The 19,881-nt window shown below is 37.3% G+C and overlaps 2 protein-coding genes across 3 annotated transcripts; both read right to left on the minus strand.

Moving 5' to 3' along the window:
* Nucleotides 1-316: 316 nt before the first annotated feature.
* Nucleotides 317-3,948, minus strand: LOC142531458 (transcription factor BIM2-like). Of its 2 annotated transcripts, XM_075637586.1 has the most exons (8): nucleotides 3,742-3,948; nucleotides 3,546-3,633; nucleotides 3,134-3,203; nucleotides 2,958-3,053; nucleotides 2,390-2,615; nucleotides 2,203-2,308; nucleotides 1,427-1,556; nucleotides 317-682 (listed from the first exon to the last, which is right to left on the minus strand). In XM_075637586.1, the coding sequence occupies exons 1-8, from the start codon at nucleotides 3,800-3,802 to the stop codon at nucleotides 599-601; spliced, it is 861 nt and encodes a 286-aa protein (XP_075493701.1). In that variant the 5' UTR covers nucleotides 3,803-3,948; the 3' UTR covers nucleotides 317-598. The 2 variants fall into 2 exon arrangements, with proteins under 2 accessions (XP_075493701.1, XP_075493700.1); XM_075637585.1 differs by having other exon boundaries at nucleotides 2,203-2,615.
* Nucleotides 3,949-14,102: 10,154 nt separating this feature from the next.
* On the minus strand, nucleotides 14,103-16,347 carry LOC142530659 (uncharacterized). The gene is made up of 5 exons (XM_075636478.1): nucleotides 16,053-16,347; nucleotides 14,911-16,004; nucleotides 14,660-14,762; nucleotides 14,266-14,435; nucleotides 14,103-14,135 (listed from the first exon to the last, which is right to left on the minus strand). Exons 1-5 carry the CDS (start codon nucleotides 16,345-16,347, stop codon nucleotides 14,103-14,105), a joined length of 1,695 nt encoding a protein of 564 aa, XP_075492593.1.
* Nucleotides 16,348-19,881: the final 3,534 nt, after the last annotated feature.

A 19,881-nucleotide genomic window follows, 5' to 3' on the forward strand; every position in this document is an offset into this window, starting at 1 on the left:
ATGGGCTCATCGGGCTGTCCTAAACTTATATGCTCAAAAAGAAAATGTGATAAATTGTGAAATTTTTATTTCAAATCAACTCGCACTATATTACTTTATTCACCTGTTTTTGGGCTACATGAGAGTTAGCTTGGCTGATCGAGATTAATTGGTAATGAACACAGAAGGCTCAAATTTGAACTGATAATTTCTCACAAATAAAACCCATTGTTATTTATTTATTAAATGGAGTTTTTAGGGAAACAGCTCTTCTATTCTAAGGCATTCCGCCCAATAAATGCAACTTCACCCATCTTATAACCTTCATTTATCCACATTTTCATAATTATAGTTAATAGTCTGAGATAAAGTATAGGCTAAAAGGTGCAGCAATAGGGCAAATGCTCGATATAGCCTGAATATGTAATATTCGGAGTGATCGACAACTAAGTAGCTACCCAAGTTAAGCTAATGCAATTGCCACCTTACGGAAAACCTCGTTATAAAGAAAGGGAAGCCTGCCAAAATTGAAAAAAAATTACATAATATGCTAAAACCTGATGACAATTCCTTTCGGAAGAGCATGAGCATGTATGTACATTCGTCTGGGAGCACTGCACTAGCTTTCATCGACTCTGAACCGTTTATGAGGATGTTCATTCCCAGAAGCCACAGAAGCAAGACCAGGTGGATTCTGATTATCCTAAATCAGTAGGAAAAATGTAAGAGACGAAGCACATAAAAGTAGATCCGATTTGGAAAAACTAAAATCGAAGTTACATAGATGAATCACATAATGTAATCCAACTGGATCGTAATAGATTGTGCACAGTTTCCTCGGACAGAGAAAATGTCCAAGTACTGAACATCACAAGCATGCAGTCATTCATAAGAACTTTTCCTCATAATTCTGATTTGTGCAGTCCATGACTAATAACTGAAAAATTTTCCAACACATGTAGAGTTTGCATCTCAAGGAGTACATTTCAAGTTTAAACGTTAATTGATCTTTTAATATGGTACGATCTTAACATTGGGAACATACATTAATACAGATGATAATGTATAAGTTAATTCTCTGTTTGACAAAGTTATTGTAATTAGAAATCAATTGGTCAAATGGGAATAAATATGCCAGATGGTTATTTTGTACAGGCAATAAAATTTGATAAGTTCTCTCCGGGGCTTCGACTATTCTGGATTCCCCGTTTTTTATTTCCTGTTTCTACTAGTTTCTTCTTCTTGCTTTCCCCTTTTCCCAGTCAATTGTAGGAGCCAACATGCACTCGAAGAGATTACGTGATATGAATTTGGAATATATCAGAATACTATTGAAGTTGCCGGAGATCTTTAGGCAGTTACTTGAGAATAGTTTGAGAAAGTAGCAAGCAGACACAGATAAGCACAGGGGAGTCAAAGTTATAGCTTCGTAATAAGATGGAAGAACCTTCATTCTAAACTTTGCCATGGTACTTCTGTCATTTATTTGTTTGCCAACATCAAGTTGCACCGAAATGCTGGCCTGAGATAAATCCACTCCAGATGATTGTAGAGCATTCTTCAAAGAACTCAATATCCTGTCAACAAAATAAGCATTAACCCCAGAAATATGTAACTATTTTCATTAAAATCTCCTATCAATGAATGGGAAACACAGAGATTAGGTTAAAAAATATTTAGTAAAAAATCTCCTTTAACAAAAAGATGTTGAAAAAAAAACCGACATCAGAAGTAACTACTATCATCTACTTAGAAGCTTTTCATTGGTGATATTAGATACAATCTCCAAGTCACGAGTTTAAACGAAATGGTTACATTATATTCCCAATCTATACATCAAAATTGTAAACCACGCAAAAGCCTAAAGAGACTTGCTATCCATGTATCATTAGTATGTAAAAATCCAATGAAATTCCAACTTAATTGCCAAAAAAGAATCACATATCTAAGCATAAATCCCATCAAACACTAACAACCAGTACACTGATACCCATCAAATATTTGCATTAATGTTGATATATGGTGCGTTATTAGAGTATTTATTTGAGTGTGTTCCACTATGATCATTGTTATAGAGATACGAAACCTGCGACAATCATTAGCATGTATCAAATAATTAACAGCACCAAATGCAGTTTCCCATAAAATTAGATGAACAGGTCTAATTGGGTATATGTCATATACATAGATCAATTTCCTTTTCTTTTCATAATGGCTGCTTACAGTTGAGAGTAAACACTTGACTGACTGGCTTCCCCACTTTCACTCTTCAGTTCACTCTTGTTTGTATTGCAGATAGGAATAGAGTAATCATCCACACATGATCTCCCTGGCCATGATTGGGATTGCGACAGCTGGGTCAAATGCTCAGCATCAGGAAAACTTTCTTGATTAGGTTGACCAGACATACCCTCAAATGTTGCTGCTTGAGTTGGCAGGTTAATAAGAAGAGGTTGATTTGTTGCATTAGGTACGTTATCTGTAGATTTATACAAGCCAGATCCAATCAACTCAGATTCCGGTGAGTTCCGTACGTGACGTAAAGGGTTGAGAACACCGTTGTCTTCGCTCCCATATATATGCCTCTGAAGCTGAGTTTGGTCAAGGAAGCTTTCAACTGGTCCAGAATTGATTTTCTGTAAAGTGTCAACCATAAGTAATGGACAAAAATTTTGACTAAACAATTCAAAAGATTACAGCGCCTGTTATAATTACTATATGATACACAAAGCAGCAGTCATGCCATCCCCAACAATGGTACTTCCCACATGGATAGAATATCATAACACAACTTGATGCAGACAACCCAATATACATGAATGAGAAAGAACTGCATTCTGCTCAAACTTTTGATGTCTGCATCACTTCGCAGAGATTGTAGGTGAAAATTACATGAAGCCAATAGTAAGAGCCAAAAAAATAGAAAAAGCCTCACTTGTGCAGCATCAAAAGGAAATCAAAGAGCATGTATATTTTACCCATGGAGCCAACTTCGTGGGCTCTGGACTCCAACCTTGATATGTTCCCTCATACATTTGTAACTTCTCCTGTAAAAATTGGATGTACTGTATAACCTGTATAGATAAAGCTTATTAGCATTCGTACCAGAAGTAAGAAATCATTCAAAAATTTAACTGAAAAGCGGATAACAGACCTCTAGCAGTAATGAAGCTTTATCTTTCTTCTGTTCACTTTCAGGGATTAAATCCCTCAAAATCTGAAATCTACAATGAATAAAATTTACAATGATCTCCACCCAAGAAGATACGTATGATGACTGTGAAATAAAAATGGAGGTCTCACAATGAAAATGGTTGTCTCCATCCCAAATTAAGCAGTAATTCATATACTATAATAGTCCGAATCCAGGCTTCCAACTCCTAACCGAAAAATAATTTAATGTACAAATGAAACACGAGAATTCGAACATTTCACACCAAAGTCTAATGTCCACAAGCCCAACATATTACTAGCGACCAAATGAACCATAAACTTAAATAAAAAAATTTCTAAAAATCACAAAACAGCTATAAATCAACAACAATAATGAAAAGAATCACAGTTACCTCTCATTAATTTTGCTCCTCCTACGTTGCTCCGTCTCCGAATGCTTCGACCGAGAAGCATCCACCTTATGATCAACTCTCACCCTCTCTGTTCAAATTTCAAAATTCCGCAACTCAAATCACACAAATAAACGCGAGCATACATGAATTCCCCGAGTAGATACCTATACACACACAAACAAGCATGCTTGTATACCTATCGAAGAAGAGCAATCGGGAGCTTCTTCGTCTTCAACATGGCTCGCAATTCTTACCATTTGAGATTCAAATTCTCGAGCAATGTACGTGTTTGCATACAAGGAAACTATGGAGTACTATGTAAACTGAAAGAATATTTGCTGTACGAGAGATTTTGAGGAGCCCTAGGCAACCGCATTCAGTTTAGAAAATTTTGGTGGGGGACGTGCTCTAACGTGCGCGGTATACTTTTTAATAGAATGCTAAAAGTGGGCTTTGTACTATTCTATTGGGCCTTCCTGTAATGGACTGGACAGAATATAAATGGGCTCTTACGGTCTACTACTACTATTATCGAGTATTATTTATTTAGAAAGAAAAAAGAACTCTTCCATGCCAACAAAGGAAACACACCTCGATGTTTTCCTTTTGACAAAATTGTCCTTAATTATATACATCTATAATGTTGGTCTCACGTGCGGAATTTGAGATAATAAAACTCGAAAATAAAGAATAAATTGAACACCGAAATTTACGTGGAAAACCCCTAAAAATTGTTAGGGTAAAAACCACGGGTAAGATGAAAAGAATTCCACTATAACATTTTACGGTGTACAACTCACTCACTGTGTTTCCAAAGAGAACACACACTCTCTTATACAGGAGAACAAACACCTCACAAATATTATAGAACTAATAGGGTGAGAGAAAACTCGAAGAAGGGGTGATTTCAGAATGAAGGGGAGAGCTCTGTTTATAGTCGAAAATCAGAGTGTGAATCGTTTATAGGAAGTTTCCTTCCATCTGCAGGGCATGCAAAATACGACTTGTTTTTCCTCACAATTAATCAACAAAGCCTGCTGACCTATTCAACAAAGCCTGCCTTCTTTGTCTGCCACAAAAAAATTCTTCCCGCATTAAATGACCTTAGCCGACATTTCTTCCACTTGGAGATTTGATTGAGAATCAAACACATCTCCACACATCCTTTCAATTTTGTCATTCCCTGCTGCTTACGTTTCCGCTAGACCACTTGAGGATCTACACCACTCAAACTTTCCAGTGTTCACTGCTTGGTCAAAAAATCAGCCATGTTATCATTTGTATGGATCTTTTGCATATCCACGCTTCCTTCTTCTACCACTTCCCGCACAAAGTGAAATTGTACTCCAATGTGTTTCGTCCTGGAATGAAAGGCTGGATTCCTTGCGATGTGCAAGGCACTCTGACTGTCACTAAACAAAGGAACATTATCTTGTTTGTGTCCGATCTCCTCCAATAACCTTTTAATCCATATTGCCTCCTTGCAAGCTTGAGTAGCTGCCATGTATTCTGCCTCTGTTGTAGATAACACCACAATTGTCTGCAGTTTTGAAACCCAGCTTACTGCTCCCCCTGCAAGTGTAAACACATAATCAGTAGTAGATTTCCTCTTATCAGGATCACCTGCATAATCTGAATCGACATAACTCCTGAGTGTAAAATCCGATCCTCCATAAAATAATGCAGCATTCGAGGTACTCTTAATGTATCTAAGGATCCTCTTAACAGTGCTCCAATGCTCTCGTCCAGGATTCGCCATATACCGACTAACTGCTACCACTGCTTGAGCAATGTCTGTTCTTGTACAGATCATGGCTAACATCAAACTTCCCACTGCTGATGCATATGGTACTCGAGACATCTTCATCCTCTCTGCTTCACTGCTAGGACACATCTCGGAGGATAAATTGAAGTTAACAGGAAGAGAGGTCGATATTGGCTTACTATCTTGCATGTTGAAGCATTGCAAGACTTTCTTCAAATAATTTTTCTGGGAAAGCCAAATCTTTCTGTTACTTCTATCTCGGTGAACTTGCATCCCTAGAATCTTGTTTGCTGGTCTCAAGTCCTTCATATCAAATTCCCTAGCCAACTGTGCCTTCAATCCTTGGACCTGATCTTTGTTGGGGATTGCTACCAACATGTCATCTACATACAACAACAAAATGATATAATCATCACCGGACCTCTTGATATATGTACAAGGGTCTGCACTCAGTTTGTTGTATTCAAGGCTCATGATATAGGAATCAAATATCTTGTACCAACACCTCGGCACCTGTTTGAGACCGTACAAGTTCTCTTTGCCTATTTTCGCAAAACCTTCTGGCTGGAGCATATAGATTTCTTCTTCAAGATCTCCATGAAGAAATGCTGTTTTTACATCTAGCTGTTCTAGATGTAGGTCAAACACCGCACATAATATCAGCACCACTCTGACTGTTGTAAGCCGAACCACAGGAGAAAATATCTCATTGAAGTCAATGTCTTCTTTCTGAGCATACCCTTTTACCACCAATCTGGCACGATACCGCTCCACTTGGTTATTGCCATCACGCTTGATCTTATAGACCCATCTGTTTCCAATGCCTTTCCTCCCTCGTGGTAGTGTAACAAGATCCCAAGTTTTATTCTTGTCCAATGCCTCCAATTCTTCTTGCATTGCTATCATCCACAAGGATACATCTGAGCTTTGAGTAGTCTCGTGGAAACTTGATGGCTCATCATCCTCTGATAATAGACAATATGCAATGTTGCTTTCAGTGACATAATCTGAAAGCCAACCTGGTGGTCTTCTGTCTCGAGTTGACTGCCTCACATTGGAAACCTCAGACTCAACATGCTCTTGTTCTTCGTGCTCTGGTACTGCTTCACAAGAAACCCGACCTTCGTCCGTCTTATTTTTCACCTGAAATATAGTAGTTTCTGAATTCGGTGTGCCTTTGTCTCCCTTTACTTTATCTTCCTCGAAGATAACATCCCTGCTGTTGACAAGCTTGTGAACAGTAGGATCCCACAAGCGAAACCCCTTTACTCCATCAGCATAACCCAAGAAGATACATTTTCTGGATTTCGAATCCAACTTCGATCTTTCTTACTCATTGTACAGAACGTACACATGAGTTTCAAATGCATGCAAATGAGAATAATCTGTCGGCTTCCCAGTCCACATCTCCATCAGAGTCTTCAGATCAATCGCCACTGAAGGAGAACTATTGATAATATAACAAGCGGTTTTAACTGCTTCTGCCCAGAATGACTTGTCTAGACCTGCAGTCCTTAACATAGCTCTTGTTCTGTCCAACAAGGTCCTATTCATCCGCTCTGCCACTCCATTCTGTTGAGGTGTGTAAGCCGTCGTGAACTGTCTTTTGATGCCCTCATGTTGACAAAATTCATCAAACTCGTCACTGATATATTCTCCTCAATTGTCAGTCCTCAAACACTTGATTTTCTTTTCAGAATCAAGTTCAACCCGCGCTTTGAAATCTTTGAAGATCTGGAATACATCTGATTTCTTCTTGATTGGATACACCCAACATCTCCTAGAGAAATCATCAATGAACGAGACAAAGTATCTCGCTCCTCCTAGGGATACTACCGGTGCTTGCCAAACATCTGAATGAATCAGCTCCAATATACTTTTGCTTCTGGCAGTAGAAGTGCCAAACTTTAATCTGTTTATTTACTGGTAACACAGTACTCACAAAAGGGTAGTGACACTTTTGTAAGCAGCTTCCGTTCTGAGAGAATTTTCAATCCCCGTTTTGACATATGCCCGAGCTTTCTATGTCATAACACTGTTAATTCTTCTCCTGAACCAATTGATGCAACAGCTAGTTCGGCCTCTTTGTGTGTTTCTCCCAAAAGTACATACAGACTTGTAGCAACCTTTTCCGCCTTCATAACCACAAGCGTGTCTTTCACAATTTTCATGATCCCGTTCTCGATACGAGTTTTGCACCTGATATCATCCAATTGCCCCAAGGACAAAAGATTCTTCGTCAGTCCTTTCACATGTCGTACCTCCTGTATGGTGCGAATGGTGTCATCAAACATTTTAATTTTGACAGTACCGACTCCAGCGATTTCCAAGGAATGATCATTTTCCATTTATACAGATCCTCCTGAGACTGGTTCATAACGATCAAATCATTATCTCCGAGACGTCATGTGCCACGTCGTTCCTGAATCCATAATCCATGTGTCACAAAATTTGTGTCTGCCTTCTGCAACTGTTGCCGCTTCACTGAATAATATTTCACCACTGCCTGAAGTACTGGCCACATTTCCTTGAGAACTCTTCTCGATACTCGTACACTCTTTCTTGAAGTGTCCTTTACCGCCACATTTAAAGCAGTAAATATATTTTTTCTTACTTCTTGACTTTGATCTACCTCGTCTTTGGCTCCCACTGGAGTCACGGTCCATAAATCTTCCTCTTATTATCGGTAAAGCCTCTGCCTGCTTCGAAGTTACCAACCTATCTTCCTTATTCTTGCGCCTGATTTCTTCTCCGAGAACCACAGTTAAGACATCGTCGAATCTTAGAAAGCCCAAAAGAATATTGTTGGTAATGTTGATGATAAGTTGATCATATGAATCTGGTAGACTTTGAAGTAGAAGCTCCGCACGTTCATTTTCCCCTATTTTATGTCCCATGAAAGTGAATTGGGCAAATAGGGTATTTAGTGTGTTGATATGGTCGGTTATCGATGAGGATTCCGCCATCCGAAGAGTATAAAGTCTTCTCTTTAGGAAAATCATGTTGTGTAATGACTTGACCTCGTACATCTTTGTCAGAGTATCCCAGATAACTTTGGCTGTTTTTATCTCAGAGATACTTGAAAAAACTTCGTCTGCTATAGCCAAGTGTAAATTGACAACATCAATATCGTTCATCTCATTCCACTTTCCATCGTCTGTAATTTCCACCGGTCTATCTCCAATAGCCGCCAAGCAATTCTCCTTTCTTAAAACTGCTTGTATCTTTATTTTTCACAGCATAAAATTGCTTCCGTTGAACTTTACTATCTCATACCTTCCCGCCATTATGTCTACAACAATTTTAGTCGACTGAAAAAAATAATCCCACCTTAAATAAAAAATCTCAAAAAATCTTTTCTGATGTGGAAGATCAGTCTAGGCTGCAACCACAGAGCATACTCAGAATTTTAAGAAATTTTAAACCAAGGCTCTGATACCACTTATTGGTCCTACGTGCGGAATTTGAGATAATAAAATCCGAAAATAAAGAATAAACTGGACACCGAGATTTACGTGGAAAACCCCTAAAAATTATTAGGGTAAAAACCACGGGTAAGATGAAAAGAATTCCACTATAATATTTTACGGTGTACAACTCACTCACTGTGTTTCCAAAGAGAACATGCACTCTCTTAATACAGGAGAACAAAACACCTCACAAATATTATAGAACTAATAGGAATGAGAGAAAACTCGAAGAAGAGGTGATTTCAGAATGAGGGGGAGAGCTCTATTTATAGTCGAAAATCAGAGTGTGAATCGTTTATAGGAAGTTTCCTTCCATCTGCAGGGCATGCAAAATACGACTTGTTTTTCCTCACAATTAATCAACAAAGTCTGCTGACCTATTCAACAAAGCCTGCCTTCTTTGTCTGTGTAAGAACTCGTGTTGTTCGACAGATACCAAAAATAATAAAAATATCAGTATAGGATGTAAAACAGAAAATTTGTGTTTTGTCAGAATTAAATGTTGTTCCAGATGTTACAACATCTCGGACAACATGCAGCGGAATATTATATTTTATAACACAAATTGACTTTAAGTAAATAGATAGACGAGATCAAATTTGCACAAATATAAATACTTGTGCGGTGCCTTATGGCAAAAATTAATCACTAGAAAAATCAATTGTTTACAAAACCAAACACTAGTGATTATGACAAAAATCAATTTCCTCAACAAGTTGAGAAAACAAATACTTTCTAAAAACAAATAACCAGAATAAAACTAAGACAAGAAAGCAAAAACGTGTTGCTAAAAAGTAGATCCACGAGAAGCAATCTTCGGCCAACTTCTTCCCAGATGTTGTCCGCAGATGTTCTCAACATTCATAGCAACACTCTATCACACTCTTCACAGCACGTCTCTTGAATAAGGTTTTCTCTGAATTCCTGAACGTGCACACGTGAGTGAATATTGACCGATAAGAAGAAGAAACTCAATGATGTCTTGGTATCTCATTTATAGAAGTGAAGTTTCATTCCATAAGGAAACCTATTTCACAAGGTACATCAACGTACATGTGTACCATTGACTGATGACTCAATGATGTCTTGGTATCTCATTTATGATGTCCGAGGAGGTCTCATCATCTGAAACAACACCCGTAGGAGCAGGAGCATCTACCGGTACGGTATTAGCAGAGGCACTGGAGTCTTCAGAAACATTTGGGCCAGATGATCGAGCAGCTTGTTGGCTTTTGAGGTTGGCCATAAATTGGGCCAACGTAATTTCCTCATCACGAGGTGGTGAGGACATTGGCGGAGGATGAGGCGGGACGTCCATAGCAGAAGGAGTGGAGTCACCGGAGGAATCACTACTGGCTGAGGACGGAGGAACCCTCTTTGTACGGGCCACAAGTTCAAAATCTTCATCGGCAGAGTCATCACCTGAGGTGTGCTCAGGGTCAGCAAGTGAAGGTCGGCTCGTCCCCTCACCCTTTCGACAAAATCGTTTGGAGGTGGTCAAATCAGGGTTATACCCTGCCTGTCTTTTGGAGCGAAGCACTTGCTGGCGCGGAGGATCGAACACCTGGATTATCGGTGGATTATCAACATCAAAAGCATTCCCAGGTTCGCCGGGAGCAATAACTTCCAGAGGCTCGGGCATAAGAGCAGCAGGAATGATCTGCAGGTTCTGGACAAAAGGTGTTGCAGCATGTGTTGCGGGAGGTGAGGAAACATCCTCTGTATGGCCCATTTCGCTTAGGATATCGTGTGGATCAAAGCCCTTTCCTGCCATTGTCACGAGATAAGTTTCAAGCAAAGAGAAGAATCGACAATTTTGGGGAAAAAGTTTTGCAGAAAGAAATTGTGCGAAGATGGTACGGAAATTCGAGAGATAATTCGGCAGATAATGATGGATTAGGCGGTGTAAATATATGAGATAAGTATGAATGATCAGTGCAACGGTAACAAAATCAAACAATCAAATTAACGCAAACGATAAATATGATTCACTCCACATAATTTCTCCAACGATAAGAAAATAACAGCATTGTTTAGGATCTTTAACATAAAAAAAATACTGAGGCAATTTAAAAAAAACTGTTCAAAATATCCAGAAATAACTCCACATCGACCTTTAGCCCCACTGGACATCAATGCTCACATAAATTAAAGATTGTCGCAAAATCTGGATTTTCACCGAATTTTACTTTGTTAAAATACCCATGTCCATTTGACACAGCAATATTCACGATGATATGTTTATGCATGACCTATTTATGCCTATAACAGAATGTAACAAAATTAAGAACATGAAACAAGTATGAGATATATATACAGATGAGGTGTTGTCACAAATGTTGGCAGCATCTTCTGACAACACGTCCAATTCCAGAAAATAATTTTGATTGTACTGCACACTTAGAGATTTATTATTTTTCTGACCATAGAAGTGGTAGCTCCCACACTAGAAGAACGGTCTTCTTTTGAACTATTCTAGGTAGCTTTTTCCATTTTCTTCTATTTTCCTTTCTATATTGAATTCAGAAGAGGTAGCTCCACACTAAAAGCACAGTCTTCATTTGACTCTTTTAGGTAGCTTTTTCCATCTTTTCTTCTGATACAGAGCATATTCATGATTGATTTTGCTTTTTATTCAATCTTTTCAAGTCACTTTTCGTATGGGACAATGTCATGGAGTACATGAACATTTTTCAACTACTTTGTGATTTAATCAGATTGTTAACCATATCCAAGTGTGTCAATTAAGATAGAATAAGGAATTGTAAGTGTAACAGAAGATTAAGCAACATCATTTCAACACATCATATCATAGAATGCATGAAAATGCAATATGTCTGAAACCTAGAAATGCACATGCATGTTAGATGTTGTCCGAGATGTTGTAACATCTGAGACAACATCTATGTATGATCAGACAGAACACATGCTGAGAGATTTCCTAAGATTGGAGAACCTCTCAAAGTCTAATTCTTTGGTGGATATGTCGGCCAGTTGATTATTTGTATCAACAAATTCCATCCGAATCAATCCTTCTCTACTAGATCTCGAATAAAGTGATGACGAATGTCAATGTGTTTGGTTCGAGAGTGTTGTATTGGATTTTTTGAAATATTTATTGCACTAGAATTGTTACAGTACACCAGTAAGGGTTCACTCTTAAGCTCATAGTCTGTTATCATTTGGTTCATCCACAAAATTTGAGTGCAACCACTTCCAGCTGCTACATATTCGGATTCAGCTGTTGAAAGTGATACACAATTTTGTTTTCTACTATGCCATGAGATCAAGTTATTTCCAAGAAAAAAACAGCCACCCGAAGTAATTTTTCTATCGCATAAATCCCCAGCCCAATCAGCGTCTGAGAACCCTACTAGATTTGAGTTGGTTTCGTGCATATACCATAATCCTAAGTCAATGGTTCCGGCTATGTATCGTAAGATACGTTTTACGGCTCTTAAGTGAGAAATCTTAGGATTAGATTGGTATCTAGCACACAAGCAAACACTAAACATTAAGTCTGGGCCTCTAGCAGTCAAGTACAGAAGGCTTCCTATGATGCTGCGGTAAAGGGTGTTGTCAACATCTTTGGCCGCAACATCTTTAGATAATTTTTCATTTGAGCCCATAGGTGTCTTCGTGTGTTTGGTGTTTTCATTTGCAAATTCCTTGACTAGATTCTTAGCATACTTACTTTGGCACAGGAAGATGTCATCATGCATTTGTTTGATTTGCATACCAAGAAAGAAGTGTAATTCACCAACCATGCTCATTTCAAATGTAGTAAACATGCATTCAACAAAGTCATTAGCATGATTTTGGGATGAGGAGCCAAAAATGATATCATCGACATAGATTTGACATATAAGAATCTCACCTTTAGATTTTTGAATAAAGAGCGTTTTATCTACCTCACCTCGTTTAAATTCAATGTCAAGTAGGTAATCAGTCAGTCTGCCATACAAAGCACGTGGTGCTTGCTTCAACCCATAGAGGACCTTTTTCAACTTGTACACATGATTCGGATTGTGTGGATCTTTGAATCCTTTAGGCTGTCTAACATGTACTTCCTCACTCAAAAAACCATTCAAAAATGCACTTTTAACATCCATTTGAAACAATTTGATTTTCATAAAGCATGCAATAGCTAGCAAAAGTCGGATTGACTCAATGCGGGCAACAGGTGCAAAGGTCTCATCAAAATCAATCCCTTCAACCTGTGTGTATCCTTGAGCAACCAACCTTGCTTTGTTTCGAATGATGTTCCCTGATTCATCAGTTTTATTTTTAAAAACCCACTTTGTTCCAATTATATTGCCATGGTCAGGAGGTGAAACTAAATCCCAAACATCATTCCGAACGAACTCTTCAAGCTCATCATGCATAGCATTAATCCAAAACTCATCTTTTAAAGCTTCGTCGACATTTTTAGGTTCAATTTGGGACACAAAGCATGAAAATCTAACCTGTGAGTAAGCCGAACTCATGCATACAAGTCCAACCATTTTTCGGTAATCGACTTTCTCTTTCTTTCGAGTTTGGACATCACCTTGTGCGCTTCCAATTATTTGGGATGATGGATGATCCTTCTGAATTTTGCTCGGAATATATGATCCATCATCTACTGCATCATCATCACTATGATTTTCTTCAGGTTCAGTGACTTTAGTTTCACGTGTTGTGCTAGATGTTGCAACATCTGGGACAACATCTGCATTTTCCAGTGAAATTGGATTGTCCAGAAGGTCTTCAACGTCATCTTCAGTAGTTTTCTTTTTGAGATCTGCACAATCATCAAATATAACATTAATGGATTCCATAATAGTCCTAGTTCTTAAATTAAACATGCGATAAGCTCGACTATTAGTGGCATATCCCAAAAACAAACACTTATCACTCTTTGCATCAAACTTTGCAAGTTGGTCCCTGTCATTCAAAGTGTAACAAACACAGCCAAACACATGAAAATATTTAAGATTAGGCTTCTTTCCCATGATGATCTCATAAGAAGTCATGGTTGAACCACTTCTTAAATAGACCCTATTTGAAATATGGCACGCTGTATTAAGAGCTTCTGCCCAAAAACGCTTTGAGATATTCTTTGAAGCTAGCATCACCCTTGCCATTTCTTGCAAAGTCATGTTCTTACGTTCGGCAATGCCATTTTGTTGTGGGGTTTTTGGTGCCGAGAATTCATGTGAGATTCCCTTCTTGTCACAAAAGGATGAGAATAAAGAATTTTCAAATTCTTTGCATGTCCGATTTTTTGATGCCAAAGGTCAAGTTCGGTGATTTGCACATGCTTGCATGATGATTCTTCACTTATTTGATAGCAATTATCTGAAGACCTTGTACCTGTCATAATGCACAAATTAGTTTCATCAAAAACTTCACAAGTATGTTTATCAAACTTAACAAGCAAATTATCATCACACAATTGACTTATGCTTATCAAATTTGAATTTAGTCCTTCAACATGAAGCACATTGTGGAGCTTTGGTAGTCCTTCAACATTCAATGTGCCCTTTCCCACAATATTTCCTTTAGCTCCCCCTCCATATGTCACTCTACCACAATTTTGTTCAACATAATCGATGAGATGTTCTCTTGATCCTGTCATGTGACGTGAGCTTCCACTATCAAAGTACCAATGACCTGCAGTGTTAGTTTTTAATGAAGTATAAACAACATTGCAGTGAATTTTTACCTTTGGTACCCAAACCTGTCTTACTGTAGGTTGATGATGGGAGGTGTTGCGGGAAATGTTGGACAACATTCGGGGCAACATCCGACTTGACTTTTGATTCATGCGATCATCCCTGAGTTTAAAACAGTAGGGCCTTATATGACCAGGCTTAAAGCAGTAATGACATACGTACCTTCGTTTTCTTTTCCTAGGAATGGATGTCCCAGTTTGTCTTTTTGGTGGAGAGCTTTTGATAGGCGACATGGATTGTGGTTGTGTGGATGTATCGGCCTTTCCTTTTACAAAAATAGTTGACTTGGAAGATTCACCAATTTCAAACACACTGTCTTTGAAACCTAGGCCCTTTTTATCATCTCTTCCCATCAAAAGTATGGAATCAAGCTTGGATGTGCTTGAATTATACTTGGACAAGGTTTCAGTTGCCTTTTGAAGTTCTTCTTTGGTCTTTCCAAGTTCCAAATCCTTTTTGCTCAAGATTACCTCAAGTTTGGCAACTACAGCTTTTAGTTCAACGTTCTCCTTCATAAGACTTGAGTTCAACTTGTTTCTTTTGGTCCAATCTTCAAACAGCTCTTCATAAAGCTTCTGCACACCCTCAAGAGTGATTCCTTCATCATCATCTTCTGATTCATCATATCCACTCAAATTTCCAGAAGTTATGGATTTCAAGCATACTGAATTTTTGCAGATGTTGCGGCCAGGTGTGCCAACACCTAGTGCAACACCTAAAGGGTTCACCTGCAGTCTGCGATTTTCTGTCAATATCGCAGTCAAGGAGGTTTGATTTTCTTCATCAGTGGATTTCTCCTCAGCATCGGATTCTTCATCGCTTAGAGACACATTGTAGCCTTTGTTTTTTCGCAATCTGTTAGCACATTCATTGGCATAATGTCCAAATCCCTTGCACTCTCTACACTGCACCGAATCATATCTTTTTGAATTGTATTGTCTCTTGCCTTCATTCCTTGGTTGAAATTGTTGCTTGGCAGGGTTCTTTTGTGACCTTTCAGGTGCAGGAAAACTTGGAGGTTTAAATGGTTGTGCATCCTTCTTTTTATCTCTGATTCTTTTCAAGTAATCACCGAATTTCTTAGTGATAAAGGAGATAGAATCCTCGCAGAGATCAGAATTATTGACTTCTTGAGATATTTGAAGGAGTTCATTGTAGAAGTCATTTGAAGCTTGGAGTTCAATTGTCTTCCCTTTGTCCTTCTTCTGCATGTCCAGGTTCATCTCAAAAGTGCGTAGTGAACTGATAAGATCTTCCAATGCCATCTGAGAGGTGTCCTTAGCCTCATCTATTGAGCAAATTTTTATGTTAAATCTTTCGGGCAGAGAACGGAGGACCTTGCTAACTAGACGCTCATTGGAGATAGAGTTTCCAATACTGAATGCTTCATTAGCAATTTCCCGTAGGCGACAATCGTAATCGAGTATGTTCTCAGATTCTTCCATCCTCATCATCTCGAATTTGGAAGTGAGCATCCTTAATCTGGTTCGTCGCACACTCTCAGAGCCTTCACAGTGTCTTTGGAGAGTATCTCATGCACTTTTAGCAGAAGTACAGTTTGTGATTAAAGTGAACATGTTCATGTCAACCGAAGTAAATATAGCATTCAAGGCATTTGAGTTGTAGTTGGAATTTTGCACTTCATCAGCAGTCCAGTCAGTTTCAGGCTTTGGCAAGTTGTCACCCTCTTGATCTAGTGTGACTGGTGGAGTCCATCCATTGATGACGCGCTGCCATGCCCGTTCATCTATAGATTTTATGTAGTATCTTATTTTGACCTTCCATAGGCTGTAATTGGTACCATCTAGGACTGGTGGTCGAAGTGCTGCACTTGCAAATGAAGTGTCCATTTGATTTATTCACTGTCAAACAAAACAGAAACCAGAATCAACACTTAGTATATCAAGAGTAGGCTCTGATACCACTTGTAAGAACTCGTGTTGTTCGACAGATACCACAAATAATAAAAATATCATTATAGGATGTAAAACAGAGAATTTGTGTTTTGTCAGAATTAAATGTTGTTCCAGATGTTACAACATCTCGAACAACATGCAGCGGAATATTATATTTTATAACACAAATTGAATTTAAATAAATAGATAGACGAGATCAAATTTGCACAAATATAAATACTTGTGCGGTGTCTTATGACAAAAAATAATCACTAGAAAAATCAATTGTTTACAAAACCAAACACTAGTGATTATGACAAAAATAAATTTCCTCAACAAGTTGAGAAAACAAATAACCAGAATAAAACTAAGACAAGAAAGCAAAAACGTGTTGCTAAAAAGTAGATCCACGAGAAGCAATCTTCGGCCAACTTCTTCCCAGATGTTGTCCGCAGATGTTCTCAACATTCACAGCAACACTCTATCACACTCTTCACAGCACGTCTCTTGAATAAGGTTTTCTCTGAATTCCTGAACGTGCACACGTGAGTGAATATTGACCGATAAGAAGAAGAAACTCAATGATGTCTTGGTCTCTCATTTATAGATGTGGAGTTTCATTCCATAAGAAAACCTATTTCACAAGGAAATATAAGAGTTTTATTAGGAATAAACTCTTTTTAAACACTACTACCATATCTCATCAATTCATTATCGCAAATATCACATCTCCGAATCTATTTAAATGATTATCTCATTATCTAAGAAAGGCAAAATCGTATTAAATATGAAACTCAATTAATTTAACAAGAAAACATAATATTAGAGAAATAACTTAAGTCAATAAAATATATCAATTAAAATTGGAAATAATATTTCCCCTGCGCCACAAAAAAACTCTTCCCGCATTAAATGACCTTAGCCGAAATATAATAATATATAACTAAATAGAAACAATAATAAATATTAAAAAACAAAATTGTTGGAGTCTATGTCATCTCACTCATAAATTCTTCTAGACGCTCATAAGTGAGATGGTCTACACGCCGCTTAAAAGTCTAACTCATTGACACCCATGTGGTGTAGCTCCTCATGGCCACATATAGTTTAACGTGAGATTTACGATGTCACAATATAAGACGAAAAAATTATTAGTAAAATATAATGACTTAGCAAGATTAGGATACCATCATTCCTTTATTTGCATAACTGTCCCATCCGTTGCATCATCAAGATCAATATTTAGCTATATAATGGGTTGCTTTGATTATCTCGTACCATACGCCAAACAATTTCTTTACATAAAAAGTTGAACTTTTCATTAGAAAATCACAAAATCAAAGAGTTGACAATATCATTGGTAATTAAGATAATGACAATAGTTTTTCCGCATGAAAAACGGGAGCATTATATTATACATCCAAAATATATGTATAATTTGTGTGATAAGAAAAAATAACATTGTTGCCACACTAGGAAAATCCCTGTGACGCAAATAAAAACTTGTGGATAAGGAAAAAATATATCGGGATCCATACTAAGAAAATAAACTACTTTCTATACCAATTACCAATAAATACTTAGGTATAAAAACTTTTTTTAAACTAGTTGTTTTCCATTCTTATTTTCCGTCAAGTTATTTGCACCAAACTCTCCCGTGAAATATTGAAAATGCTTACTTCTCTCGTTTGAAAATTAAATAAGAATTCTATACCTTAATTTTTTTTATAAAAGTTGCACGAATATCCCTTACATTACATGAAAATTTGAGAGCTGAAATATTTTGATAATATCTCATAGAATATAATGATCAAAATGAACGGCGGACAAAAAGTTAGAAAGAAAACTCAATTTGCTACAAGTCATATTCAGGCTGGCTAGACTACTTCGGATGTTATATATGTTAACCGGATGCTGCCAATTGTTGTATATGTGTAATCCAGCTCGATCTTGCAGCGTTCTGTTAGCATAGGTAACAACCGAACTAGTCTAGTGAACCTTAAATATGACTCGTAGAAAATTAAATCTTATTTCTAATCGTTTTGTTCGCTGGTCATTTTGATCATTATTGTATAATATATCATCAAAATATTTCAGTTCGCATGATCTCAGATGGTGCAGAGAGTTGTTCATGCAACTTTTATAAAATGATAAAATCTAGAATGCCTATTTAGTGTGCATTTTCGATGTTTTATAAGGGAGGTTTGGCGAAGAAAAAAAAATCCTTTGTTGTACTTAACTCGACCATCAAACATTTCTATGCCCCGGTCCTCTCATAGCACCGCCCCCGACACAATTCGCATGTTTGATTATCAGTGTATTTTGAATAACCTCATACACGTATCGGCCTAATTTGGAAGAGCATCAATCATTATCATCGCATTTTGAATGGATTAATACACATAATTTCTGTTTTATATATGAACATGAATACCGTATCGTCAATTTTGGGATATCAGAGTCTTATTTTGGTATTTCTGTGTTATTATATTAATCACTTTTGTAAATTGTATAAAGTTAATAAATTAAATTAGTCGTTTTTCGAGATTATTACAAAAAATTTAACCTAAAAGTACCCTTTAAAACTAAGGAGCAAACTTCTTATAGGACGGTTTCACGAATCTATATATGTAAGATGAGCTGACCCGTTTCATATTTATAGTGAAAAATAATACTTTTGGTCTTTTTCATGATATGTGTCGGATAAGAGATCAGTTTTTCTATATTGATCCGTGAGACTAGTCTCACATAAGTTTTTGTAAAAACAAAGATAAAGAGCCAATATAATCGAGAGCAAGTTGACATATAAATTTTTTGTTGTTATTTCCCCCCTTCGAATTGAATAAATTCCTTAGTCGATATAAATATATATTGGATCCACCAATATCGGTGGAGGAAAATAACAAGTAATCTGTCAACGATATAACATGAAGCTGCTACGTGCTATTGTACCGTTGGAAAAGAGGTGTGGGTGAAAACGGTTAATGAGATCCTACCTATGTGGGCATTACCCTCACTTCAATTTCAACGGATAAAATCTTGTCACACATACAATTTCAAAAAAAAAGTGGGTCCTTATATATACATGGACAAATCTTGGCCGTTCATCCTATCATGGGCCAATGCCCACATAGGTAGGATGAAATAAACCGGTGAAAACTCAATATCGCAAGAATATTTTCAGAATCCTCGAAGTGCTAGCCATTGTCCTAATGCTAAAGTCAAATTGAAGGATTAGGACACAACTACCTCTTACTATAACATTTTTTTGTTCAGATTTATCCATTTAAAAAGTACATACTATAACATTTTTTTGTTAAGATTTATCCATTTAAAAAGTACCTTCTCTCTCTCTCTATACATATATATATATATATATATATATAAGCAAAAACTTACGTGAGACGGTCTCACGAGTCGTATTTTGTGAGACGAATATTTTATTTGGGTCATCCATGAAAAATTATTACTTTTTATGCTAAGAATATT

The sequence above is a fragment of the Primulina tabacum genome, chromosome 17, assembly GCF_025594145.1.
Source record: "Primulina tabacum isolate GXHZ01 chromosome 17, ASM2559414v2, whole genome shotgun sequence".
In the NCBI taxonomy this organism is placed as follows: Eukaryota; Viridiplantae; Streptophyta; class Magnoliopsida; order Lamiales; family Gesneriaceae; genus Primulina; species Primulina tabacum.

Coding starts and splice junctions, on each gene's coding strand:
- LOC142531458 (XM_075637585.1), bottom strand. CDS start 3,802: ATGGTAAGAATTGCGAGCCATGTTGAAGACGAAGAAGCTCCCGATTGC. Junction 2,616..2,957: donor CCACGAAGTTGGCTCCATGG/GTAAAATATACA, acceptor GACACTTTACAG/AAAATCAATTCTGGACCAGT. Junction 683..1,426: donor TGGCAAAGTTTAGAATGAAG/GTTCTTCCATCT, acceptor CTACTGATTTAG/GATAATCAGAATCCACCTGG.
- LOC142530659 (XM_075636478.1), bottom strand. CDS start 16,347: ATGGACACTTCATTTGCAAGTGCAGCACTTCGACCACCAGTCCTAGAT. Junction 16,005..16,052: donor GTTCACTTTAATCACAAACT/GTACTTCTGCTA, acceptor GACACTGTGAAG/GCTCTGAGAGTGTGCGACGA. Junction 14,136..14,265: donor GACTACCAAAGCTCCACAAT/GTGCTTCATGTT, acceptor GCATTATGACAG/GTACAAGGTCTTCAGATAAT.